General features: G+C 49.2%; 11 protein-coding genes across 11 annotated transcripts; 6 read left to right on the forward strand and 5 right to left on the reverse strand.

Moving 5' to 3' along the window:
• Positions 1-166: 166 nt before the first annotated feature.
• Positions 167-1797, forward strand: N7503_006086 (putative MFS transporter; the record flags this gene model as incomplete). The annotated part of the gene is made up of 3 exons (XM_057065633.1): positions 167-374; positions 424-486; positions 539-1797. The coding sequence occupies 3 exons, from the start codon at positions 167-169 to the stop codon at positions 1795-1797; spliced, it is 1530 nt and encodes a 509-aa protein (XP_056923376.1).
• Positions 1798-2224: 427 nt separating this feature from the next.
• Positions 2225-2839, forward strand: N7503_006087 (cupin domain-containing protein; the record flags this gene model as incomplete). The annotated part of the gene is made up of 1 exon (XM_057065634.1): positions 2225-2839. The coding sequence occupies one exon, from the start codon at positions 2225-2227 to the stop codon at positions 2837-2839; it is 615 nt and encodes a 204-aa protein (XP_056923377.1).
• A 40-nt stretch (positions 2840-2879) lies between these two features.
• Positions 2880-4046, reverse strand: N7503_006088 (zinc-dependent alcohol dehydrogenase family protein; the record flags this gene model as incomplete). Its single annotated transcript, XM_057065635.1, has 3 exons — positions 2880-3352; positions 3410-3856; positions 3908-4046. 3 exons carry the CDS (start codon positions 4044-4046, stop codon positions 2880-2882), a joined length of 1059 nt encoding a protein of 352 aa, XP_056923378.1.
• Positions 4047-4472: 426 nt separating this feature from the next.
• Positions 4473-5646, forward strand: N7503_006089 (glycerophosphodiester phosphodiesterase; the record flags this gene model as incomplete). The annotated part of the gene is made up of 4 exons (XM_057065636.1): positions 4473-4512; positions 4568-4755; positions 4809-4988; positions 5050-5646. 4 exons carry the CDS (start codon positions 4473-4475, stop codon positions 5644-5646), a joined length of 1005 nt encoding a protein of 334 aa, XP_056923379.1.
• A 496-nt stretch (positions 5647-6142) lies between these two features.
• N7503_006090 (LIM domain-containing protein) lies at positions 6143-8511 on the reverse strand (the record flags this gene model as incomplete). The annotated part of the gene is made up of 3 exons (XM_057065637.1): positions 8263-8511; positions 8086-8211; positions 6143-8034 (listed from the first exon to the last, which is right to left on the reverse strand). Exons 1-3 carry the CDS (start codon positions 8366-8368, stop codon positions 6143-6145), a joined length of 2124 nt encoding a protein of 707 aa, XP_056923380.1. The 5' UTR covers positions 8369-8511.
• A 956-nt stretch (positions 8512-9467) lies between these two features.
• N7503_006091 (uncharacterized protein) lies at positions 9468-11455 on the reverse strand (the record flags this gene model as incomplete). Its single annotated transcript, XM_057065638.1, has 8 exons — positions 9468-9598; positions 9656-9755; positions 9810-9916; positions 9976-10356; positions 10483-10744; positions 10801-11123; positions 11144-11327; positions 11450-11455. 8 exons carry the CDS (start codon positions 11453-11455, stop codon positions 9468-9470), a joined length of 1494 nt encoding a protein of 497 aa, XP_056923381.1.
• Positions 11456-13181: 1726 nt separating this feature from the next.
• On the reverse strand, positions 13182-15173 carry N7503_006092 (hybrid sensor histidine kinase/response regulator; the record flags this gene model as incomplete). The annotated part of the gene is made up of 1 exon (XM_057065639.1): positions 13182-15173. One exon carries the CDS (start codon positions 15171-15173, stop codon positions 13182-13184), a length of 1992 nt encoding a protein of 663 aa, XP_056923382.1.
• Positions 15174-16706: 1533 nt separating this feature from the next.
• N7503_006093 (uncharacterized protein) lies at positions 16707-16978 on the reverse strand (the record flags this gene model as incomplete). The annotated part of the gene is made up of 2 exons (XM_057065640.1): positions 16707-16816; positions 16873-16978. The coding sequence occupies 2 exons, from the start codon at positions 16976-16978 to the stop codon at positions 16707-16709; spliced, it is 216 nt and encodes a 71-aa protein (XP_056923383.1).
• A 681-nt stretch (positions 16979-17659) lies between these two features.
• On the forward strand, positions 17660-19570 carry N7503_006094 (dimethylaniline monooxygenase; the record flags this gene model as incomplete). The annotated part of the gene is made up of 4 exons (XM_057065641.1): positions 17660-17711; positions 17776-17880; positions 17943-18732; positions 18790-19570. The coding sequence occupies 4 exons, from the start codon at positions 17660-17662 to the stop codon at positions 19568-19570; spliced, it is 1728 nt and encodes a 575-aa protein (XP_056923384.1).
• Positions 19571-20711: 1141 nt separating this feature from the next.
• N7503_006095 (sugar porter family MFS transporter) lies at positions 20712-22441 on the forward strand (the record flags this gene model as incomplete). The annotated part of the gene is made up of 5 exons (XM_057065642.1): positions 20712-20916; positions 20968-21137; positions 21192-21707; positions 21759-22248; positions 22305-22441. The coding sequence occupies 5 exons, from the start codon at positions 20712-20714 to the stop codon at positions 22439-22441; spliced, it is 1518 nt and encodes a 505-aa protein (XP_056923385.1).
• A 1363-nt stretch (positions 22442-23804) lies between these two features.
• N7503_006096 (inositol-3-phosphate synthase INO1) lies at positions 23805-25466 on the forward strand (the record flags this gene model as incomplete). The annotated part of the gene is made up of 2 exons (XM_057065643.1): positions 23805-24505; positions 24563-25466. The coding sequence occupies 2 exons, from the start codon at positions 23805-23807 to the stop codon at positions 25464-25466; spliced, it is 1605 nt and encodes a 534-aa protein (XP_056923386.1).
• Between the last annotated feature and the right edge of the window lie 18 nt (positions 25467-25484).

The raw sequence follows: 25484 nt of genomic DNA on the forward strand, positions 1-25484 counted from the left end.
GGTGACATGTCGATGCAACATTCTTCTTATCTAATGAGCAAGGGGTGCCTGCGCTCCAGCGCTTGATAACGATCATCGCCCTCGAAGTTCTTCACACCCACAGGCGTGGAAACGAGTCTTTGCATACACCGTTTACTAGCATATACTCGCCTACGATCTTATTATGATGACGCGTTCCCCGCAGCCATCGTCGATGGACGATATCGCCAAGACAGCCTCGTTCAAGGCTGTGGACGACGACCCCAGCAATTTACAGGGATACGCGTCCGCTCCCGGGATAGTTGATGAAGTCACTCGTGTAGTGGACCACAAAGCTGAGCGGCGCCTCTGCCGACGATTCGACTTTCGTTTACTGCCGATTTTAGCAGTTATGTGTAGGTTTGCTATTCAATAAGGCGCTCGGACCTCATTAACAATGGCTAGACCTGTTCAATGCGCTTGACAAGGGAAATCTGGGAAATGCAGAGACCGCTGGGATGGCCGAGGGTGAGATTATCAGATTGATCTAGTTTTCGCCGAATGCTAACCAACCTTCCAGACCTTCACTTCAAGCCTAACCAGTACAATCTTCTGTTGTCAATCTTCTTTATACCATTCGTGATCTTCGCGCCGCCATTTTCAATGCTTGGAAAGAAGTTTAGTCCCGCGCGTGTGCTACCAATCCTGATGTTTTCCTTTGGTTGTTTCACCATGCTCTCATCTGCTGCGCACAACTTTGGCGGCCTCTTCGCTTTACGGTGGTTCTTGGGCATGTCCGAAGCAGCATTCTTCCCATTGGTGATCTACTACTTGACCACCTTCTACCGACGTGGTGAACTAGCGCGTCGCCTGGCTATTTTCTACGCTGCCTCTAACATCGCGAACGCCTTCTCCGGATTGATCGCATTTGGCGTGTTCCAAATCAAGGGATCGAGTATTCCAAACTGGCGTTATCTGTTCATTATAGAAGGCGCCGTCACCGTGGTCTTCGCAACTTTTGCCTTCTTTTATTTACCCAAAAGTGCCGCCGAGGCAAAATTCCTTTCCGAAGAGGAGAAAGCGTTGGCATTCCATCGCATCCAAGTCGATTCGAGTGCGGTGGTTAACGAGAAATTCAGTCTACGCGAAGCTATTGTCATTTTCAAGCACCCCACCACATATGTTTTTCTGTGTATTGAAATTTGTCTCGGTGTTCCGTTGCAAGGTGTTGCTCTGTTCATGCCGCAAATTGTCGCACGTCTGGGCTATCCGACTGTGAAAACAAACCTCTACACAGTGGCACCAAACGTGACAGGTGCAGTTATGCTTCTCGTCCTAGCTTTTCTCTCTGATTGGACACGGTTGCGATCCCCATTTATCGTCCTCGGCTTCCTACTCACCTTTTCCGGATTTATGATATACGCGTCGATCGACGACGTCCATAGCGAGCTGCAGGTGGCTTACTTCGCCACCTTCATGATGACTTGGGGTACATCAGCACCGTCAGTAATGCTGAGTACATGGTATAACAACAACATCGCACACGAGGGTCGCCGTGTGTTGCTCACCAGTATCGGTGTCCCATTAGCCAACCTCATGGGACTGGTAGGCAGCAATGTCTTCCGTGAGCAAGATGCGCCCAAGTACATGCCCGCATTAATTACGGTGGCAGCCTTCGGCGCGACGGGTGCCTGTCTAGCAGGTCTGCTGGCATTGTACATGTGGCTGGATAATAAGCGGCGCGATCGGCGCGATGGAGTGACGATTCGAGCCCGGGATATTCCTACCGAGCGAATGCGAGACGGTCCTGCCTCGCCCGAGTTCCGTTGGTTTCTATAACATGATTGAATATGTACGTATTATTGAAATCATGAAATTGTGTATACCTGTCTTTTTGTATCAATAGGGGACTATTCCGCGCGGGGAAGTCCCGCGGAACGATATAACGTGGGGATGCGCCTATCTCTCTCGAACTCGCGACTGGACGAATCTTGCATATTGACGCAGTTCTTGGGCTAGGTAGCCCTCCGAGTACCCCGCACATCCCTCCATCATGCATGCTTATTGGATTCGGCTAATTATGCACACCGAAATCAATGCGAAACTTGCTGCAATTTCAACGTGACTACGTGTGACCGCACATGAAAAGAGGGGTCAGGATAAGGACCTACAGGTGGACCTTTATGCCTTTGAGAGCTGCATCTGCTTTTCTTTTCTCACCCTCAAATCCCCCTTCAAACACAAACAAAATTAGAATAACCTCACAATGTCCGCTGCACAAGACTACATGGACTGCGTCGAGCGCCACAAAGCTACAGCCCTTCGGCCTGTGACTAGACACATCACCGGCCACAATGCAGAAGGAAAAGCTATCCTGCACTCTTCGATTGAAGTGCCTCGCTCCTACCACAGCCATGTTGCTTCGGGCCAGTCTTACCCAATGTCCTTCAGTGTTGCCTACACGACCTCGCAGTTCCCGCCAGATCTGAATAATGACGCCGACCTGGAAGCCCATAATAAGCTCATCGCGTCAGGAAATCTGGGCTTGGTGAACCCCGGTGGCTCGGTCTTCCGCATTGTGGACTTTGCGCCCAATAGCCCGGGCGCCGTTCACCGGACCCAAAGTCTTGATTATGGGATCGTTTTGGAAGGTCAGGTTGAGATGCTTTTGGAGGAAGGGGAGCCGGTCCTGTTGCAGCGAGGGGATCATGCTATTCAACGTGCTACCATGCATGGCTGGCGGAATCCGAGTACGACTGAGTGGGCACGGATGGCATTTGTGCTGCAGGACTGTAAGCCACTGACGGTGGGTGAGACTCGTCTGAAGGAGGACTTGGGTTCTATAGCGGGCGCCATTAATTCGAGTGGAAATGACCAGTGAAATGCAATACATGTTTAGGATTCAGATACTATCTGCTGTCCTAAGACTGGACTTTGATGACCACTTTTCCAAAATGACTGCCACTTTCTAAGAACTTGAAAGCCTCCTTAGCCTCAGCGAAGGAAAACACCTGATGAACCACCGGGTGAACCTGGTTCTTCTCGTAGAATCGAATCATTTCTTCAAACCGATCCTTGGGGCCGTTTATGATGCCTTTGAGGGTCACTGTGCGTCGCAGAGCCAATAAGTTCACATTGAGCCGATCATCGGCTGCATCTACTTTGCCCGACACGTAGCCAATACAGTCGATCAGGCCACCAAACGCAATGCAGTCAAAGCTCTTTCTCAGTGTTTGCGCTCCGCCGGTCTCAAGAATAATGTCGGCGCCATGGTTCTCCGTGAATCTCATTACCTCTGCTTCCCAGTTCGGAGTGGTGAGGTAGTTGATTGTAAAGTCGGCACCTAGCTTTTTGGCTCGATCTAACTTTGCATCGGATGAGGATGTGATGATCGCTAGAATATCAGCGCTAAGAAGTCCGTCCACTTATTGGAATTGTAAGCATGAAATACCTTTAGCCCCAGAAGCCTTGGCGATTTGTAATCCTGCTATGGCTACACCCCCAGTCCCCTGGAGCAGGATGTACTCGTCCTTGCCGCCATTAAGTCCCATTGGTCGCATACCATTGATAGACATCCAGGCCGTCAGTGCGGCGATTGTCAATGTGCATGCTTCCTCATCAGACATGAATGCAGGAGCTAAGACCAATCCATGTGCGGGGAAGATGCGGTGAGTAGCGAGGACGCCATCCAAAGGGAGGCCCAGACTTCCTGCAAGCTGATTCTCCGTCACTTGGCCAGTTTGGTGCTCGGGTAGAAACGTGGACAGAACACGGTTGCCTATGGCCCATTGTGATACGTCGGGTCCGACGGCGATGATGGTGCCGCACATATCCGAACACGGCACGATGGTGGCGTCTTGCTCGGCGGTTTTGTGGTGCTTATATTCACCCTTTGTCACTAATAGATATAAGACTAAATTTGTTTTGTTCGGGGGGAGGGGGGTCTCACCTTCAACGTCTCGATAGTTGAGCGAGACTGCGTTAATCTTGACCAGTACCTCGCCCGGGCCGGGTGATGGCATCGAGTCTTCTATCTGACGAAGGCTATCCAAGCCTTGGAGAGGCGTGATCCATTTTTGAACGCTCATGATTAGACGTTCCGAATGGTCTTAGAAGCAATTGAATCTTTCCACTGGGGTTTCCGCACTTGAAACTCTCTGTCTGATCGGCCAAAGTGGAAGTCGCCGAGTTGGAGAAATGGCAAGCTTAGTCATGTCCATGGGGCTTCAACCACGGGAGTTTCATCTCGTCTTTCAACTTTTGTTCTTTCCCTCGCAGGTCAGTCATGTATCTCTCTAGGTGCTTATAGAACAGTCGGACTCTGCACTTGGACACAGTTCATGATGACCCCATGCACACTTTGGCAGCCACCCTCCCCAAAGCAGAGACGCGCATGCAAAGCTTATAGCGGGGCAGTGGAGAATACGTTAACTCCGGACAAACTCCGAAAACATAAATGCCTCGTCACTTGCACGTTTTCTTGATATCCCCCATTCTCTTGTCAACTTGGCATCATGGCGGACGGCCCTTCATCTCCTAGAGCTGACATTCCAGGTTTGTGACTTTAACACCAGTAATTTGCCAATGCGATATGCTAACGCATTGATAGCACATTTCTTACATTCGTCCATGTCAGGTGATGCTTCGCGTCTTCCACAGACTATCGCCCATCGAGGGTATAAAGGTCACTACCCGGAAAACACGATATATGCAATCGATAAAGCCATTGCGGCAGGCACTCATGCTCTTGAGCTTGATTTGCACATCAGCCGGGATGGAGTAATCGTTTTGTCACATGTGAGTGTTGCTGTTTCGAGCCGACTTGTGAGAAGCATGCTCATTATAGACAGGATGCATTGCTACAACGCTGCTTTGGCGTTAAGAAGAAGGTTTTCGACTGCGACTGGGACTATTTGCAGACTCTTCGTACAGTCGAAGCTCCGCATGAGCCGATGCCCCGACTAGTTGATGTTCTGGAATATTTGCGACAACCAGGGCGTGAGCATATTTGGGTTTTATTGGACATAAAAGTATGTTCAAGATTACCTATCGATCAGTCTGAAAGGACCCACCGTAGCTGACCGTTGCTAGCTTAACAATGATCCCACCGTCATCATGCAGGGTATCGCCAAGGCCGTCGAATCAGTACCCATCCCAGCCATAGGTCCAGACTGGCATCGACGTATTGTTCTCGGCTGCTGGTCAGCCAGATATCTGACGCCTCGTGCAAAGTATCTACCTCGCTATGAAATGGCATTGATCTGTGTCGACTTTAGCTACGCTCGCCAATTCCTGCAGGTACCTCGCATCTCATTCAATATCCACCAGAAGAGCTTGATGGGCCCACTAGGCCGTGGGTTCTTGGAGGAAGCGCGTGCGGCACGTCGGAAGGTTTATCTGTGGACTGTCAACGCTCCCAATTTAATGCGGTGGGGCATTCGACACAAAGTCGATGGTATCATCACAGACGACCCGGCGCGATTCCAGAAAGTTTGTGAGGAGTGGGAGCTGGATCAGAAGAAGGGACATCTGGCCTCACTTGACCCTAAGGCTGATCGCTTGACGTTTAGACAGCGGGTAGAGGTCTTGCTAGTGGCGTTTTATGTTTTGACGTTTGGCTGGTTCCTTAAGAGAAAGTATCTTCCAACGGTGGAGCATGTACAGTTCGAGGAGCGGAAGATGACCTAACGGAGTAGATGATCTGGATCAATTGGGTCGGTGATAATATCATTTCGGGTTCCTCCAATTAGGCATTATGTCCACCCAAATTTTACAAATAAATTAATGACACGCCACCGACCAAACACCAACCCCATGAGGCTAAATGAAGATATGCCGACATGCTCTGACCGAACACGGAAACCCGTTGGTCCAAATCTCAGCGCCGGAAAATGACAGGGGTGAATGAGCAGGTTTATAGGTCAATTGTTACATTGAAAAAAAAAAGGCAAATCCTGGATGCAAAACGAATGACAAACGCCAGGTCGGCGGTAGCCGGAAATGAAATGCGTCAGAGTCAGATAAGGGTATAGCGCAGCCTAAAAAACAAGGGTAATTCCAGGGGATGAAAAGGCGTCAAACTTAGGGAAAATGGAAAAGAAGATAAAAGGGGCCCAGCTATAGGCAAGATATCCCAGTGGACGGCACCGGGCAGGTCAGGGAATGAGGTCCAGAAATCTTTCTTTTAAAACATCATGAGCTTAGTCGTTCGTCGCTCAGGGAAGCGTCCGGCACCACCCGGAGGGAAGCGCGGGCCGGGACGTAGACCCTGGTTGTGTGTAGGAGGATGCGGATAACCACCCTGGGGAGGGTATCCCGCAGATTGAGCCAGGGGTGAGGAGCCGACCGTGGGTCGCCGACGACCGGGTGATGGGGGATGGTAGGTTACTGCTGCGCGCCGCGCATCTCGTTCGCAGTACACACCTCCGTTCCACTCAAAGTAATCGCCTTTCAGGAGCACATGGCACGTACGACACTGCAAACAATCGGGGTGGAAGCGACGGCGCTCGGGTCGATTCTGGTTCCGCTCAACAGTCTCCAGATATTGACCTTCAATTCCGCAGTGGCAGGTAGAGCAAAGAGATCCGTTACGCTCGTGGTAGTGTTGTGCGCAGTACGGGCGGTTGTTCAGAACATAGAAATCGGCCGTTGGGAAAGGCGAGGAACATTCGAAGCAAACGAAACAACCGCGGTGGTATCGTCCTGTCAAACGGCCGTCTGAAGAAGAGATCGACTTTCCTGTGATTTCCTCGCCACACCCTTTGCATTGGCCCTTGCTCCGCGATGTAGACCGAGTTGAGGGCCGAGGAATAGGTGCCGTTGCCGACCGTTGCACTGGCTTGGGCGAGAGTGGCGTTTGAGGTTCGGGTTTCTTGGGCTCTTCAAGATTGCCGGGTGCTTGCGATTCCTGGGGGATCAACTTTGGGTATTGATTCTCTCGTCTCTCCGCAATCAACGACAAATTGCCATGGTGAATAGCTGGATCGGTGGGGGAATCAGGACTAAAGAATGCGGCGGGGATAGTGGGAACATCATCCATCGTGCTACGCAGCCGGCCCGGCACTTCCAAGATGGTCTGTCGTGTTCGTGCAGGCAACTCCTCGACCAAGGGACCAAGGTTGAGAGGATCTCCAGGCTTATATCGGTTGAGACTCGCCTCGGATGGAAGGCTGGACATGGAGCTTCCACTGCGGGTCTCAGATCGTGAAGAGTCAGATGATATAGAGCTCTCTGCTTCGGGCATATGATCATCTAAACCCAGAGCTCGTGCGAAGCTTGTGATGGACAGAGCGCTCTCACTTGCATCGGAATTCTTTCTCGGGGCATCGCATGGAGACTCCGCAGCGGCAGGATGTAAATGATTTTGCGGAGGTGTGTTGAAATCATGATCAGGACTGCCTTTAGACAGGTCCGTGGGAGATCGCTCTTCAGGCAAATCGTGCAAGGCCTTAGATCCTGCTGGGAGATCGAAGTCGAATCCACTATAAGTTTCCCCAGGTCGATCACTGCGATTTGATGAACGTATCGGCACCTGTAGGTCTTGGGGGAAGGAGGTCTTTTTGGGAGTACGAAGTGGTGCAGGTGGCAGCGGCGGCGTCTCATCTATAAAAGTCCGAAGCCCCCGTGAGAAGCTATTTGTTGAGGATCTTGCCGTCGAACTTCCATAACGAGTGCTTGCCAAAGAGGTACGATAGCTACTATGGCTTGCTAGAGAATCTCCCCGTTGATGACTGAACTCCATGGTCTCAGCAGCTGGTGGGAGGGGGCTCGGCGGAAGTTGTATATTTTCCGGTACCAGATCCAGGCCAAGCCCTGGTCGTGGGGACGGGGTTGCCGTAGATCGCGATGGTGCTTCACCTAACAATCCCGGGGTCGAGATACGAGTCGGCGCCCGGTTTCCTGGCATGGGAAATGCAAAGACCGAGTCTAGGTTAATCACAGATTCATCATCCGGTGATACCTGCTCGCGGGGAGATGGTTGAAAGGGCGAGCGAGGCGCCGAAACTGATAGCGGTGACGGTGCATGCCCAATACTGCTGGCTGGCGTCGGTATGTTTGGTTGAAGGAAGGCACGATCTGCCCTAGTTGTTAGTGACCTGTTCGAAACATGCTTCTCTAGTCACATACTTGCGATCGATGGGTCAATCCGCGGCGGAGCCCCAGACCGACCGGATTTGACAGCCATGGCAGCCGTCAATCGGTCTGGGGAGTCGAACCCCGCGGAGGGGGGCGGTGATGGTGGTGCAATAGGGGCTGGTCGCGTGTCAGCCATGACTTTATATGATTTAGATATGAACGCCTTACCATGAAAGACCGGGGCACACACATGGTCCCCCATCGCGAAGATCTCAACATTGTTCCCACAACTGGAGCATTTAATAGTGGGCAAGAAGCCCATATCCATCGCCATTTTCTATTTCAGACCTGATGGTCATGGGAATTGCGGGACAACCCCAGCTTCATCCCTGGGAACTATTTGCGGGGATGTTAAGAGTAGGATGATAGGAAGGAATATGGTTTTCTGGAAGAATAGGATTGATTTGAAGTGACCTGGTGAAGTGGAGGGAAATTGGGGGGACGATCGCCTATCGCAGTGATGAGTGGGAAGCGGGAACCAGTCAGTGTCCCCATGCACCGCGCTAGTCACGTAGCGGCTCCAGTGCGGATGGAAGGACTCGTAAGTCGTTCAGGGGCAAAAAAAAAAAACAGTGGTCTTTTTCAATGCATACTTTCTTAATTTCCTCATGTTTTGCTTACTCCATCTGTCTTGTTCCACTGAATCCACAGAGTCCACAGGTTGATGCAATCTTTAGATTGTTTTGTGCTACATGTAAAGGGGAAGTACGTCCTTTACATCCCCCCATGAACACCTGTGGCTATATGATCCGATTGTCATCTCCATTGGCTGATCTATATAGTTCAGGGGTAAAAAAGTAAAATGCAAAACAGCTCTTCTCATGGCGTATTTGGGTACGCGTTTTGTGTACATCTCTGAACAAAAGGGTCCGAGGATCCACGGACTGGTTCCACTGCCCATGCTCCTCGATGTCCAATCATGCTTCAATCTGAAATCCATGCAGGATCGGTGGAGCCACTAACACCACAATTCCAAGGAGGTAAACCGTAAACTGCAAACCCCCCCGATCTAGATCGAAGGACGCTGACGTGCCAACACTCGCCCCCAATCAGAAAACTCCGTGATTTGTTTTTTTCAGAGGCATTGCATTGATCATCGCCTGAGTCCCTCTAATCTCTCTAAAAAAAGAAATGAGTCTGTCACGGTGTCACCGACACCATCAAAATGTGCTCTGATCGGCTGCTTACAGTTTCCGCACCTCCAGCTCAGCGTTAGTTTCCCTCTCATGCAGGTCGGAAACGAGGGGTTTGTTTTGGGCCCGAGGAACGCCGCTTACGTACGGGAGCCGTAAAGATGAGAGAACCTGCCATTCAAACATTTTCAAACATTCTCCTAGCAAATTTCTGCTGACTCCCTGGAGCCTTGGATCCGTTCATGCCATGTCCCATGTTTCGCGAAGTTGACGCTCTAGGAAATGGGTTGGCCAGCCGTGCCGATCGGAGGTTTTGGTCAAAACTTGGATTAACCGATTCTGTTCCTGTCGATCTGTGAATCGATCACCACCTGCGCCCGTTAGCTTTCTCTCTAGCTTTCTCTCCTTTCTCTGGTTAATGCACTGACAGAGATGAATCGCCATGCATCCCACAACCATCGCAGGAGGGACAGAAGAGTTAGATAGCGCCACACCACACACGGTCCACACCCCCTTACGGATTTGGGACTAGGTCATGCATCAGCGTTTAAGGTTCACCCTGACGTCCTACAAGTCACTCACATCGGCCTCCTCCACTAATCGCCTTCGCATAGGCCCAAAGGTCGGGATACCAGGGTTGTGCACTGAGAGGAGAACCCGGGCCAGTTCGTTATATTGGTTTCCGATCGCTAGAGATAGGTCAGAGTTTCGTGGAGCACTAGAGAGGCCATTGCGTCGGGAAACCTACCATGCCAGGGAGAGCTAAAACGAATATCAGGAAACGCAACACCTACCTCAACCTCCTCGCCTACAAAATAAGGGTCGAAGGATGCTGGTCGCCCGGCGCTCCATTCATCAGTTTGCTTTCGTAGATTGTCATGCTCAGCCACTGAGCGTAGGCCCGTGCCAAACGAGAAGAGGAGAACATCTGCGCAGTGGGCGATCGCTTGGTTGGCCCAGGCACAGTCTCCAGCATCCGGCCCCAGTGCGGAAAATAGAGAGTGGAGAGAACTGAGATCGATATCCGGAGCCTGTTGCAGGCTCAGTGCATTATAAATTTCCTGGCGAAGTCCACTCCAGTAGACAGCTTGCCGTAAGCTTGGAGTGGTCGTAGCGGACGGGGAGGACCCTGAATGAAAGCCTTGGTTCCAAAGGAATGGCCTCGGAGATCAGACCCAGCCAGTGGGACTATGGGTTGTGATCGTCGTTAACGGAGTGGACTTTTGAAAACGTCGCGGTGGGGAGCTCCACTCACCATCGAACTCCTCTAACAGTCGGAGAATCACGGTCGCAGCCAGCAGATCATCATTCATGGTGACCCCATGGTTATCTAACGCTGGAATCAACGTCTTGAGGCACGCTTGGTAGTAGCGATCTGATACAAATGTGTCGAAGGCAGTAGTGCAACTTAAGTGACGGGCGGACAATGCCATGATCGCGTTAAACAAGGTATCACAATAACGTGCGCGATAGGGTATATGAACAGCAAAATGCTGTTGCCGGTCGGTGCAGTCGAACTAGAAGTCAAATGATTAGACGGCAAGCGACCATCGCAAGCACCAGTATGGCTCACAAATGATGAAATTTGATCCACGAAATGCATCAAGAGGGATGCCTCTTCTGGGTCTCTCAATGGCCAAGAACGCGTCCTGGCCTCTGAGTCTGAATTCCTTCTGATTTGCCCATAATTGGAATACTCATATCGATCGGCTTCAAGTCGATGGTTGGATATATGTCCTACTTCCTGCACACCTGGCTCGGGAAGCGCGGATATCTCTGGGCTGGAAATTTTATTGCGATCGGCAAAGGAATCCTCGTTCTCAGATTCAACATCGATAACAGATAGATTCACCGTTTCATCTAGCTCTCCATTTCCCGATTCCAGTACAAAGTCCACTAGGATCACGATGTCAGACCGCGGTCCATGCCAGCGTAGTTGGGACCAACCTCGAGGTGGCGGTCTAAGCCAGACCTGATTAGGTGGGAACCGAGTCCTATGCTCTCGACCTCTCGCATGGCGGAATTGCGCCTGTTTTTGGTCTCGTGCACACGCGCGCCCTGTTCGCGCACATCGACCGCATTGTGGGAGAGTCCCGTCACCTGTTCAGGTCAGGAAAAGTAGGCATGAAGTAAGCGAGAGAGATCACATTTATGATGAAGTAGCCGGCATGGGTCACTGTTAGGTTATAAGTATTTATCTTGGTTCCTAGTGGTCTTCTTACCAGCATTGGGACTTTCTTGCTGCTATCATGGTTGGGGGTCGAGGTGGAAGCGGGGAAGGTCTTTTAACTGTGGATTTTGCGTGTGGAGAACCACAGAACACACCGACTTGGGAAACAGACTTTCAAATCCATATGCTTTCCTATTATATGAGAAAGCTATGTAAGTTCAGGCGCATCATATTATCCAGGGTCCATCATGTAATTGTTCTCTATAGCATCATATGCCTGATATTCTCAACTCCCCGCTGTGCTCATTAATCATCTTCATACACACACTTTCGAAATCGTATTTCCTTTGTTCTGTAATACCTTGGACTTGAAGGTGATTCACGGATAAATAGACAGCTAGAGAAAGGGCGCGAATGATTGTGTAAAAATTACCATTCTCAAGGTTGATAGACCTCTCGATTAGAGTAGTCACGCTAATCGGCGGTCTTGTGAGGTGCACATGTAGCTATACGTATAGGTCTCTTTTGAAGTTCCTAGTCCAAATTAATGTATTATGGCAAAGATAGATGGGGAAGCCAAGTTTAAAGTCACGACTCTCTGGCATAAGCTGACTTCCTGTTCTAAGGGAAGCGAAGCTCCAGCTCTGCTAGGGCGATCATTCCTTTCCACCAGCCAAAGAAAGCCACCTGCATGCTTAATATAACCACATTATACATAATTATTCTCTCCAGATTTTCCTTCCATGTCCTAGCCTATGTATGCCCATCCGGTTCCTCCGCGAAAATACTACAGCAATGAAAACAATTTCCTCCTCGAGCAGAGTTGGAACTTTGCGGTACAGTATACTGCAATGTGCTGACTTGAAGGCAGTCAAGCTACCATCCAACCAGGCATTCGAGTGTCTGAAGCTCTTTGAGCTGTCGTGGGCTGATCGGAATCAACTCGAGGATCGAGCTTATTTGCGATTTTGGAGTTATGCGGGCCGGTCACCTTATCACAACACTGATCTTTGGCTGTGGCATGAGTTGTAGTTAGATACTGTGCTGCAATGAATATGAGGGGAAATATCCCCGAACCTCCGTCCTTGTACTCCCCCAAGCTAGTGTCACCAATGTTCACAACATCCTTCTTCGTAATGTTTGCTGGTTTTTTTCTTTTAGTACGCTAATGTATAGACTGTTTGGACTGAGACACAGCATACTTACGGTTGATCTGATCAGGATGTGTGCCTTGTTGTCTTAGTTTTTCCGAATTTTGACGTCTTTTGATTGAGTCACTCTGGGGCAAAATATTTTGATTCATATTGGATTCCCTGTCTTTGGAGCACTGTTTGATGTAACCGAAGACCTACTCACAATAAAACTGCCAATTTATTTGTAGTTGTTGACAAGCCTTTGCTTATGTGCATTTTTCTAAACCACGTATGACGTATGGTGCATTTCGTCATAATTGCATGATAGCGTCGTGTGGCAATTGACGACCATGATTTCCTTCAATTCAATTATCGAAATCGAATCGTCGACAATACTTAGTCACAAGTTTTGTTCTTGAATTCACATAGGCAAACTCAATTTACTATTTATTGGGTATTGATGCTACTATATAGTTAGTATTCACGTTGTAGAGTGGTGGTTTTCGTTAGATACAAATGCGCTGGGCTCTTCTATGCGCCCACGCACCCGGTCGCTTGTGTTGGGTTCTTCTGAGCCGTGAACCTGCTTGCTACACTTGGCTTCTACCGCCAGGTAAATCAATAGTGATATATAGCAGGCATGATAAGGTTTCATTTATTCGATCTGAGTATCACCACTTGATTTATCTTCTCAAACAAGTCATTTGTCCGATATGGCTTGTGGATGATATCATCCATACCGGCGTCCAACATCTCTATTTGTTGAGTCGCTCTCACGTTTGCAGTGACACCGAGGATCGGGATACTTGCTGTGCTCTCTCGACCAAGATTGCGTATTGCGATAGTCGCGGACTTCCCATCCATAACGGGCATTTCTTGATCCATGAGAATGCAGTCAAAATCATCACTCTGAACACTCTCTAATGCTTCTTGACCATTCGTCGCTTCCGTAACATGGAATCCCAACGATCGCAGCTTCCGAGAAACAATTTGCCGATTGATTATATTATCCTCTACAACGAGAACATGTCGAGCTTCTCTCGTATCGGATTTCCCGCCAATCGCTTTGGAGGCCCCGAGGCTCCTTGAAGACTCGTCCACTTTGAAATTGGGGCGAACATTTTGGCATCGACTCGCAGAGGGCTCACCAGGCTCAGCCTGGTTGGTTATTTCCAAGGTATGCAGGTATTTTTCATCACTGGCAGCTTCAGGTGAGATTTCCGCAATGTGAGTGACAATGGGATCTTCTGGGATTTTGGGTGACTTCGTCCGGTTATTTACACCAGTCACATCGTTGCTCAGCGCTTGAATCCCGCCACATAAGTGGTCAATTTCGGACTGCTCATGATTAGGCAGATCAAGACTAGATGGCTCAACGTCCCGCCGGACCCGGAAGAAGAATCCAAATGTGCTTCCATTCCCTTCTTTTGAGCCGACGCCGATTTCTCCGCCGTGAAGGTGACAGAGCTTTCTGCTCACATTGAGGCCAAGACCAGAGCCACCGTACACGCTCTCAGTCCTAGGAGTTGCTTGATTGAAGCGCTCAAAGAGCCGTTTTTGAGCGTGGTCACTAATGCCAATTCCAGTATCCTTCACAGCAACCATCACATACGCGACTTGGCCCTCTCCCCACTCGGGTGTGGTGGTGGCATCTAAGCGACGCACATGTTCGCCGGATTCAAAAAAGACGACATTAGGAGGGTAAGAGGGTGGCCGCTTCGTGGAAGCGCCCATGGAGACTCTGATCTCTCTCTTACTGTGCGCTTTTGCAGTGAACTTGATAGCATTGGAAACCAGGTTGATGAGAACCTGGCCCATTCGACTTAAATCGGCTAACACCCAATCAATCCCGCAGTCTGCGTAAGAATTGTCAAGCTTGTATTCAAACTGTATGTCTTGCTTCCGAAGCTCTGGCCGAAATATAGACAGTGTCTGCGCGAAGTGTCGTTTTGGTTGATCTTTTCGCGGTGACAAGGTCAACATTGATGCGTCTAGCTTTGAGAACGTAAGGACATCGTCGACAATTTTCTTTTGATGTGCAATGCAGAGGCTTATTGTTTCTGCTGCTTGTGCAATATTTGCCACGGGTAGGCCTTCGATTTCCTTATCCTTCACTGCTTCGAGAATATCCTCCGTGCAATGAAGAATAGCAGAAAGAGGATTTCGGACTTCGTGGCTGATCATATCAATGAAACGTTCCTGCTGTTGCTTACGCTCTTGTGCTTCTCGTGCAATGTCCATTTGCAGCAGCTCGGCCATCTTTTCTTGAGTAATGTCTGCGATAGTGCAGATAAAGCCGCCGTCGCTTAGATTGAGCCGGTGTGTATCAGCGTCATCTAATGGAGCCAGCATCAGAACACGCCACAGAGGAATTTGGCTGCGCGTGCGGAACTCGATACGCAGAGCATGCTTAGAATGTAAAGTTTCCAGATAGGCAGTGACTACCCGGTCAAAATCTTCTGGGTGGATGGATTGTGACCAGCATTCGAATGATTTAGCGCTGCAGCAGGTCATAAGCTCCCGGAAACGCCGGTTCACCATGATTGACTCATCATTCTGATTGAGAATCGCCACGCCGGTCGGTAACATATCAGCAAGGTCTTGTGCAGAGAAACACCCATCTGGAACAGAAGCCATGTTCATCTCGTATATGCCTTCGATGGTGAACCTCCTGTTTTGGGAAGAGAGGTAGTATCGAGTTGGTGAGCATATGTCTTGGCCACCAGCTGAATGGCAATCGGTGGAGTGAACTGATCAGAGAAGTACATTTGAAAAATGTATCTCTCACATCTAAGCGATTGGGCGTTTACTTTTCTGATACTTGAAAACAAGCAACTTGATTTCACCGCGACAAATGGGACTTGGGCGTCCATGATGTCACCGAGGTCGTCTCTTGACGCGGACTAATATTTCTCCTTGCCCTACAAGTTACAACTATCTTATCGCCGTAGGAAGCGATGGCAGTGTTGGCGCTGATTTGATCGCAGCCATATTTATTTGAAATGTAATCGAAGACTTGTTTTGATCCGTGCGCTCGCGGGCCTGCTTTACGGAATTATTCTCATAGTTTTTCAGGTCGCACCGATTGCGTCAACACAGCGATGCTCTGGGACCTACGCAAGCCCCGCACAATATTGCCATTCCTATCTCCAACGCAACACAGTCAGTTTGGTTCGCGTCTGCATTTGCGAAATCTGCCGGATTACTCTTTTTCTTTCCCGTTCACAATCCTACGTTCACTATACAGCCCTCAAGTTAACTATGAGGAATGAAAGATGATCGCCGACACTTCTTCATTCTCGTCTTTCATGCCATGTCACAATTGTCGAGTCTCTAATTTTCCGGAAGTATGAACGCGATTGATACTTCACATTCCATAGATTGCCTTCCCCTACAAAGCTAGATAGATCTATTCACTGGAGCCAAGTTGCGCATTACTGCTGATCAGCGTGACTTGAAAAAGACTCCAGGACGAATACAGGTTAACAGATCAAAAACCCCTGATCCCTTCGAATTCTAATAGATCACCTGATAGCGGGGTATTCTTGCTATAATCATGGCGAATGCCATTTCGCACAGTATAACTCTAGATCCCGTGATCCAATGTGCTACACTTCCCTGTTCCAACCCGTGCCCTTCAGCTGCCAATCATGTGATGCGATTGTAGTACTGTACTGTACACATTTGACAAGTACCATGAAACACCGCCTTACGCAATCCGAGATATGAGAAAAACGACGTGATCGAAAGAATGGCCAAACAAAAACAAGGCCAAAAACATACTCTAAAATTACCCACAATTAAGTTGACTTAGATAAGACTATTGCTTTGCCGAGACTCATTCCAACCTTAAAATCAGTCATAATTTCCCGGATGCTTACGTGTTCCCAATCTTGGTCTGGGTCGATACGGCCTTGCTCAAAAGCAACATCAATGCTCAAGTCGCCGAACTGAAAATAACCAAAATTGTCACCCTTCCAAAATTCGTGTTTCTGTTTGATTTCTTCATGAGTGCTTTTCCGTCGTTAGCAGAAAAGAGAAACTTCGGCGACCGGTACTAACTTGACAGTCCCCATGTCTGTGGCGCCGATTGCCACGAAAAGGACATCGCTTTCGATACAACACACCTCGTGTCCTCAGTCAGGATGTCCACGGAGCTATACAGCGCCACGCGGTCTACTTGAATGTAGTGTCCTGGGATTTGTTTGTAGCATTTGACTCTTCTCTCGACTGGGACATGATATATGTGGTAGTCTTAGGGACTTGTTCTAAAAGTGGCGACTGAGCTGTCTTGTTACAATGCTTTTGGATTTTGAGAAGTTCCAGAAAGATGCCTGCGTACCTAGGTAGGTGACTCCCCAGTACTCGCCAGACTGCTCTCTTATCATGTCCTCTTTCCGCTTAATGAACATGGGAATTTTGGCAGGGGCTATAGGAGATGAAGGCATTGTCAATGTATAATCTAGGTCACTGTATTCAAAAAGAGAGGAGCCAAAATTGCATGATTAGCAAAAGCAAACACACGGCGCTCTTTCGAATGTTGATTCCAGCCGTGGGGATAGTCAAAAAGCTTTCGGCGAAGTGAATGCCCGAATACGAACAATGTAAAGCCACCCCCGGTGGAACGACTGAATGCACGGGTAGTGGGTACTAAGGTTTAATGACAGTGACGTGTCTGCAACTCTTACAGACCAATGGCGATTCTAGGCAGGTATCAGATCCCTTCGATTGCCTACTGTATACAGATTTGTAGCCCGGGAGACTCTGACCCGTCTTACCAGTTACCGTATGGTATAATCAATGCAGGAGCCCCGAAAGTCATCCAAAGCAAAGCCATGTCATTAAAAGGCATTTGTGGATTGTGAAATGCAACATAATTTGAAATTGGTGCGAAGAAGTCGAGCCTGAATTTTAGTTTTTCGTGGAAGGATTATTTATACCGTACCGTTCCTTATGATTCAACCTCGCATGCTGGTCAGCTGCAGGTCTCACCGTAATGGCTGGGGGAATCAGCCGCCTGGTTTGGTTGTGACAGGCCTTCGGCCAGAACCCTTGACCTTTTAAGAAGTCGGAACGGGACTTTGTGACATTCATCCGGTTTCAATCCTCCTAGTCCATAGTTGCCAAAGATGCGAAGGATGCAAGATTCAAGTGAATTTGACGTTCTTGTGATTGGGGCCGGTAATGGCCATATCTCCGCTTCGCATTGCATTGTATAACTCCGCTAATACACATGCTAAATCAGGTATCTCCGGCATTTTTGCAGCCAAGTTTTGGCTGGATATGCATCCCGAGTCTCGATTGATTATTCTAGACAAGGACAACTGCGTTGGGGGTACTTGGAATGCGCGTGAGTTATGCGTCTGGTTCCATCCAGGATGGCTCCACTGACGTCCTATCTTTCAATACTAGGGCGTGGCTACGATTCGTTTTGGACTCAGTTTACAATCGGAATGGCGGAATTTTCGGACCAGCCCATGCCACGACCACCGGATGAGGATGTCTATCTCGAGTTCTTCAAAGCAAAGCACATGACAAAATACCTCGACAACTATGTTGACTTGCATAGCTATGAAGGTCGGACTTTACGCGATAGAATCAAATTCTCCATCGAAGTACAGTCACTAATTAAGCTCGAAAGCGGATGGGCCGTAGTGACCAAGCCAGGAGAGGATCCAAAGCAGCATACGTTCAGAACCACCAAATTGATTGTTGCGAGTGGCCTCACTTCGATTCCGAATATGCCTTCCCTGCTAGGAATAGACAATTTTCTTGGCCAAGTCCTCCACCAGGACGGTTTTGGCTCGTCTGACGTCCTGACGTCGCCTGATATCAACAAGATCACCGTTCTGGGCGCCGGGAAGTCATCTGGCGACATGGTTTACGAAGCAGCCAAAGCCGGCAAGACGGTATCATGGGTTCTCAAAGCCACAGATACGACTGGGCCAGGGTTCTTCCTCTCCCCCAAAGGAGTCGGTCCATATAAAAACGCATTCGAGATTGGCATGACTCGATTGGCTGCAAATTTCACTCCCTCTTTCATGAACGGACCGAATTGGTGGACAAAGCTTCTTCATTCCTCTTCATACGGGGCGGGTCTGATGACGGGCTTCTGGAATTCCGTCGACGCCAAAGCTCGGACAGAGGCGAATTTTCAGAGAGAGAGCCTGCAAAACTTTGACAAATTATCCCCACACTCACCGTAAGCGCTTTCTACCCTCTGCGTGCTAATTGATCAATCTACCTCTGACTCAAACAGAATCTTCTGGCAAAATTGCACAGGTGGCCTCCTCAATCACCCGGACTTCTTCGACACCATCGCACACAAAGTTCGCATTTATGTTGGCGATGTTGACTACCTTGAGAAGTCCATGCTATGCCTCAAAACTGGCGAAAGGATTCCTACAGACGCTTTACTCTGTGGCACAGGCTGGCATCCTTCACTCCAGTTCTTTACTGAGGAACAATGCACTGAGTTTGGTCTACCCCACTTGCTAACACGTGAGGATCCGAGTTACAAGAGACACTGGGCTGCAATAGAAGCCGAAGCAGACGCTAAAGTCCTCAACATCTTCCCACAGCTTTCCAAACCACCCCCCGTCTTTTGTAAGCCCACTACAAAGACCCCATACAGACTATATCGACACATGGCCCCTCTGTTCGAGTCTGGCGTTGCCAGTAGAGACCGCTCTGTAGTCTTTATTGGTCAAGTCGTGGTGGGCAACTATTTTCCTGTTGTGGAATGCCAATCAATGTGGGTGACAGCCTACCTTGACGGAATACTGGAGTTACCAACCCTGGAGGAACAAGAAAAAGATGTTGCCCTTTTCACGACGTGGTGTCAGCGTCGATATCTTAGTAATGGGCAGCGTGGAAATAACATGACTTTCGAGCTGGTCGGATACATAGATACCTTGTTAAAGGACCTGGGTCTCTGCAGTCACCGCACAGGATGGTTCAAGGATACATTTTTCCCTATCTGGGCCAAAGACTTTAGAGGCTTGAAAACAGAGTTCAAAAGCAAGTACGGGTACAGATAGGCTGTACATGGGTCACGTCTCGCAGCAAGATTGGATATTCATCATCTTATTCTCATGTGGTTACTGTGACCCCCCACAACGGAGGCCTAATCGATCTCCTCGAAACGACTGAAATGGACCAGACTGGCCTGATCACTTCAGTTCTTCTGACTGGTATATAGCATCAATCACACCCTCCAACTTCTAGTCAATTAAGAGGTCATGTTGAGAGAGCAGACTTAAAACGGTTTAGATTCTGACGCGATGTTCAATTTAGTAATTGGTAATTAATAAAGTCCATGCACTATCTTTCAATGATGGAATTTTCCTCCCAATTACAATGGCATTCAACAACTTGAAGAATGTGAGAAGGCGATTTTACCACCGGAACGAATCGCTCAAGTAGAATCAATAAGAATGATGCTCAAATACGTGTTCTCGAAAAGCTAGAGAAGGAATTTGATCTGATTTGCTGAGATTCAATCAAATTCTTGATTTTGTGCTTCAGAACTGAATGAGCAGAGTATCCTATGATAGAAATCAGATATAATGAATTTTAAATGATAGTTTCACATATCTTTACCTATTTCATAAGAGTTTTCGCAGGGTGTAAATGGGTATATGGCTTATAATCATATAATGTGACTGTGTATGGATGTCGGTACCGTACGAAGAGACCACTTTATGGAGTCGCTCAACACTGTTATCGTAATGAAGATGAATAAGAAAGGCCGCGCTAGAACTCAGATGCCAATGTTTGTTTCATTCACGATAGTCTCTTCCTATCAGGATGATTTTTTGCGATTTAACATAATCTATATTAGAACCCCACTGAAGATGGAGATATCTTCACCCTTCCCCGCGCCGATCTAGGCGCACAGACCACTTGGGCAATCATCGCGCGTCAAATTCCCTCTTCCATCCTTATCGGGGTATTGATCGACAGGAATGGCGACACCAACACCTTAAGGCCGTTCAAAAGAGACGTTCCCTCGTCGCGTTGAAGCTGCATTTCGCAAATGTCTACCGGGGTACCGCCGACTTCATTGCAATAGCCCAATGAAATGAAACGGTAACTTGGATCGGACCGAGTGTACTGCATCTTGAAGTATATAATATGTGACGAAGTTCCTCCTCTCCCTTTTAACAGTTACTTGTCACCATGATATCTATCAGACAAACCAAACTGATTCGGCCACCTCCCGGTACCGATCACCTCCAAATCCGGGTCGGTAGCACGAATTATCTCTATGCGGTCACGGCCTTTGTGTCCCTTGGAGCCTTTCTTTTTGGATACGACCAAGGGGTAATGGGTGTGATCGTAGCGGATCAACGATGGATTGATCTGATGCAACCGAAGAACTCGTGTACGTGAACTGGCAACTTGCATTATGAGCACTAAGCTGAAGTTGAATCAGGGGTTACTGGCATGGTTGTTTCCTTATACGATGTTGGATGCTTTTTTGGGGCCATGTCACTCGGATACCTTGCAGATCCAATTGGACGTGAGCGGACCCTGGCGGTTGCTTGCTTTGTTTTCATCGTTGGCGCTGTCCTCCAAGCGTCATCATACTCAATTACACAGATCGTAAGGCCTCACCCCTGCTTCCTTGCTGCTATGTGGCTCATACTGATTGTACAGACAATCGGTCGAGTGATTCTAGGATATGGCGTGGGCGCATGCGCTGGTGGTGTTCCTCTCTACGTGGCCGAGCTTTCTCCACCGGATATCCGCGGCCGAATTGTCGCCATTGAACAAATGATTCTGTGCCTGGGAGAGCTGGTTGCATTCTGGATGAACTATGGGATTAATTTCCTTGAAACAGGTGACTGGTGGCGCATTCCATTAGCCATTCAAATATTACCAGCCGTGATTCTTGCTCTCGGGTGCTGGTTCTGGCTTCCTCCCAGTCCCCGATGGTTGGTCAGTCAAGACCGAAAAGAGTGTGCAAAAGAGGTTCTCACAAGACTTCACGGATCCGAGGCAGCTGATCTTGAATTGTTGGAGATTCAGGCTTCGATTGATTTTGAGCACACTGTCAGCAAGGCGACTTGGAAAGACATGTTCACCAAGCCCGTGTTGCGAGTAACTCTTTTGGGAATGGGCGTCCAATTCCTCCAGCAGATTACAGGGACTAACTCTATTCTCTACTACACCGTGAGGAATATCATCACTGCAAATCAGGGTGTTTACTGACTATACTTCCAGCCATCTTTATTCAAACGCGGAGGAATTAAGGACCCGCGCACCGCAAACCTTGCAACGGGAGGCGTGGGTATTGTGTTATTTGTCTTCTCTTGGGTGCCAATCTTTTACTTTGATCGATTGGGCCGGAAGACTTGGCTGCAGATTGGAACCGTCGGAATGATGGGGGCCATGATCGGAATCACAGTGCTGCAGTGGTACGCCGAGCACCACCCGGATGACAGCGCAAATTATACCATCATCGTATTCCCATATCTGTTCTATATGTTTTTCAATATTAGTTGGGGCGTTGGGTCATGGACGTATGCGGCCGAGATCTTCCCCGGCTCTATGCGGGCAAAGGGCAATGCTCTCACCACCGCATCACTTTGGGCGGCGTGCTACATTGTGGCACAGGCAAGTCCACCTATCGGTGATGCTATTGGCTGGGGGTTGTACATCATATACTCTGCCATCTGTGTCATTGCTTTCTTCTTCGTGCGATACTGTCTAGGTCAGTTGTTTTTCTTTTCGAAGACTCGCACAAACTGACATAATTAATTTACACAGTGGAAACTCGGGGGCGGTCACTCGAGGAGATGTCCCGACTATTCGGTATCGAAACCAGGTTGGCCGAGCGCAGTGCCGTCAATAAGATGGCCATCGAAGAACACGTGGAGAACGTGGGTTCGTCCTCTCGCGGCTAATGCCCTACAAAGGTGAATTCATGAACCCAAGATAGAAAAGCCAAGGCGATCTCAGGCCAAAGCATCGAGGAACTTGGATTAGAGTGGGGTTGGTATCAACACTGATTGGATTAGGAACACTATTCAGATAGCAACTATTTCTATGTTACTTTTACAGGGAAGTTTGGCTAATATGGATGCCTACGTTAATATTAGATGCTACAGAATGAACTGAAGAAAAATGTGCCATTTACTATACGCCGCTAGAGAGCTCATAACCTCGAGGATCATACTATTTGGATGAAACTATATGGATGAAACGTATGATTCCGTTCTCGCTAACGTCAAAGTGCGGTGTGGGCAGGGTGGGGCAGGATGTAGACCGCTTGCTTTTCCCCTTGTTTTAGCCCCGCGCAGGTGCCGACTCTCGGCATGTGCAGAGGCACGGATCACTCCCTGGTGTGAGACCGAGGGGTAGTTGATGATCTGAGCAACTGACATTTCAGTACCACAATGAAATCCAAGCTATTTGACGCAAGAGAGCAGGCCAACCTTGGGAGGGGCCAGGCACCGGAACAAAGACGACCAAGTATGCTCTCCCGTCTCCCGGTTGGCGAGGCCATTGGCCCATGGGGACTGGCCCATGTAGCTTTATCGGACATAAACGGATCCCACTTTTTTTTTTTTTTAGCTGTATTTTTCTCTATTTTTTGTTTCTTCCTTGATTGCTTTATCCTTTTTCAGGCGAGCATATACACTCTCTACAGGCAAGATCACTAGTGCCCAACCACTCAACACTGAAACTTGTCTCAAGAGAGTTTAGTTCGGAGGGATTGGCGAAAGTAAAGTAAAGTCAAAAAAAAAAATTGGAAAAAAGCTCGAATCCACAAAAAAAAGGGGGGGAAATAGTGCAAATTGAATGGAAATCAGGAGAACTCCGGGGCTCACGAGAACCCCGGAGCCCGGCGGAGTCTCACGTGCGGGCCATACTATTTAATTCCAAGTCAACCGTCCCTCCTTCCTCTTTCCCCAACAATCCAAGTACCACTTTCCCCTTTTCTACCGTTACGGTTCGTATAAGCCTTATCAATAGGTTCGATCACATCTCGCCGAGACGTGATCACATACTACCGGCACCATTTTCTCCACACACCTCAACTCGTAAGTCTCACGACTGTGGAGCACATCCATAGACTCCAATTGCAGAATTGCAGCTTTGGAACAAATGATTGACACCTTCTCTTTCTTCAGGCGCCACCACCCGTTCAACGGCCGACGCACCTCCAGCCGCGGAGGAGCACCGGATCAACCACTTTACACTCAGTAAAGCTTCCGCGCTCCATAGTTTCCCCTCAAGTTCACTCTCTTCAATTCCGTGAACGCAATGGCTCCTCACGCTAGCTCGGATGGCGCCAATGGCTCTGTGAACGGGTCGGCTCGTCAAGACTCCCCGTTGTTTACCGTCCAGTCGCCCAATGTCCAGTACACGGCCGACGAGATCAAGAGTCAGTATGCCTACCAGACCACCGAGGTCACTCGTACTGCCGACAACAAGCTGGTGGCCACCCCCAAGGCTACCAACTACCACTTCAAGGTGGACCGTAAGGTCGGCAAGGTCGGTATGATGCTGGTCGGTTGGGGTGGAAACAACGGTTCCACCGTCACCGCTGGTATTCTTGCCAACCGCCGCGGCCTATCGTGGGATACCCGCGAGGGTCAGCAGTCCGCCAATTACTATGGCTCCATTGTCATGAGCTCGACCGTCAAGCTGGGTTCAGATGCCAAGACTGGCGAGGAGATCAACATCCCCTTCCGCGATTTGCTTCCCATGGTCCACCCTGACGATCTGGCCATTGGTGGTTGGGACATCAGCAGCCTGAACCTCGCTGCGTCCATGGACCGTGCCCAGGTGCTCGAGCCTAGTCTCAAGTCCATGGTCCGCAAGGAGATGGCTGAGATGACCCCCCTGCCCAGTATTTACTACCCAGATTTCATTGCCGCCAACCAGGAGGACCGTGCCGACAACGTCCTTGAGGGTACCAAGGCCTGTTGGGCACATGTCGAGAAGATCCAGCAGGATATTCGGTAAGTCTGAAACTGTAAACATGGCTCCTAGGTATATTTTACTAATGCTGGATAAAGTGACTTCAAGGCTCAGAATGGTCTGGACAAGGTCGTTATTATGTGGACCGCCAACACCGAGCGCTACGCCGATATCATCCCTGGTGTCAATGACACTGCAGAGAACCTGATCAACTCGATCAAGACCGGTCATGCTGAGGTTGCTCCGTCCACCGTCTTTGCTGTGGCCGCTATTCTGGAGGGTAACGTTCCGTTCATCAACGGTTCGCCCCAGAACACCTTTGTCCCCGGTGCCCTTCAGCTTGCTGAGCAACACGGTGCCTTCATTGGCGGTGACGACTTCAAGTCCGGCCAGACCAAGATGAAGTCCGCTTTGGTCGACTTCTTGATCAACGCCGGTATCAAGCTCACCTCCATTGCCAGCTACAACCACCTGGGCAACAACGATGGCAAGAACCTGAGCTCGCAGAAGCAGTTCCGCTCCAAGGAGATCTCCAAGTCCAACGTCGTCGACGATATGGTTGCCGCTAATCACATCCTGTACGAGAAGGACGAGCATCCCGACCACACTGTCGTCATCAAGTATATGCCTGCTGTCGGTGACAACAAGCGTGCTCTTGATGAGTACTACGCCGAGATCTTCATGGGTGGCCACCAGACCATCAGCTTGTTCAACATTTGTGAGGACTCGCTCCTGGCCTCGCCCCTAATCCTCGACCTAGTCATCCTGGCAGAGATGATGACTCGTGTCAGCTGGAAGACCGGTGCCGAAGGCGCCGAGTACAAGGGTTTCCACAGCGTGCTCAGCATTCTCAGCTACATGCTGAAGGCTCCTCTGACCCCGGCGGGTACCCCCGTCGTCAACGCCCTTGGCAAGCAACGCTCGGCTTTGATTAACATCTTCCGTGCATGCGTTGGTCTCCAGCCTGAGTCTGAGATGACCCTTGAGCACAAGCTTTTCTAAGTTTAGTTCTCTGAACTG

This window comes from Penicillium pulvis (assembly GCF_028828015.1).
Source record: "Penicillium pulvis strain IBT 33274 chromosome Unknown contig_23_segment0_segment0, whole genome shotgun sequence".
Classification (NCBI taxonomy): Eukaryota; Fungi; Ascomycota; class Eurotiomycetes; order Eurotiales; family Aspergillaceae; genus Penicillium; species Penicillium pulvis.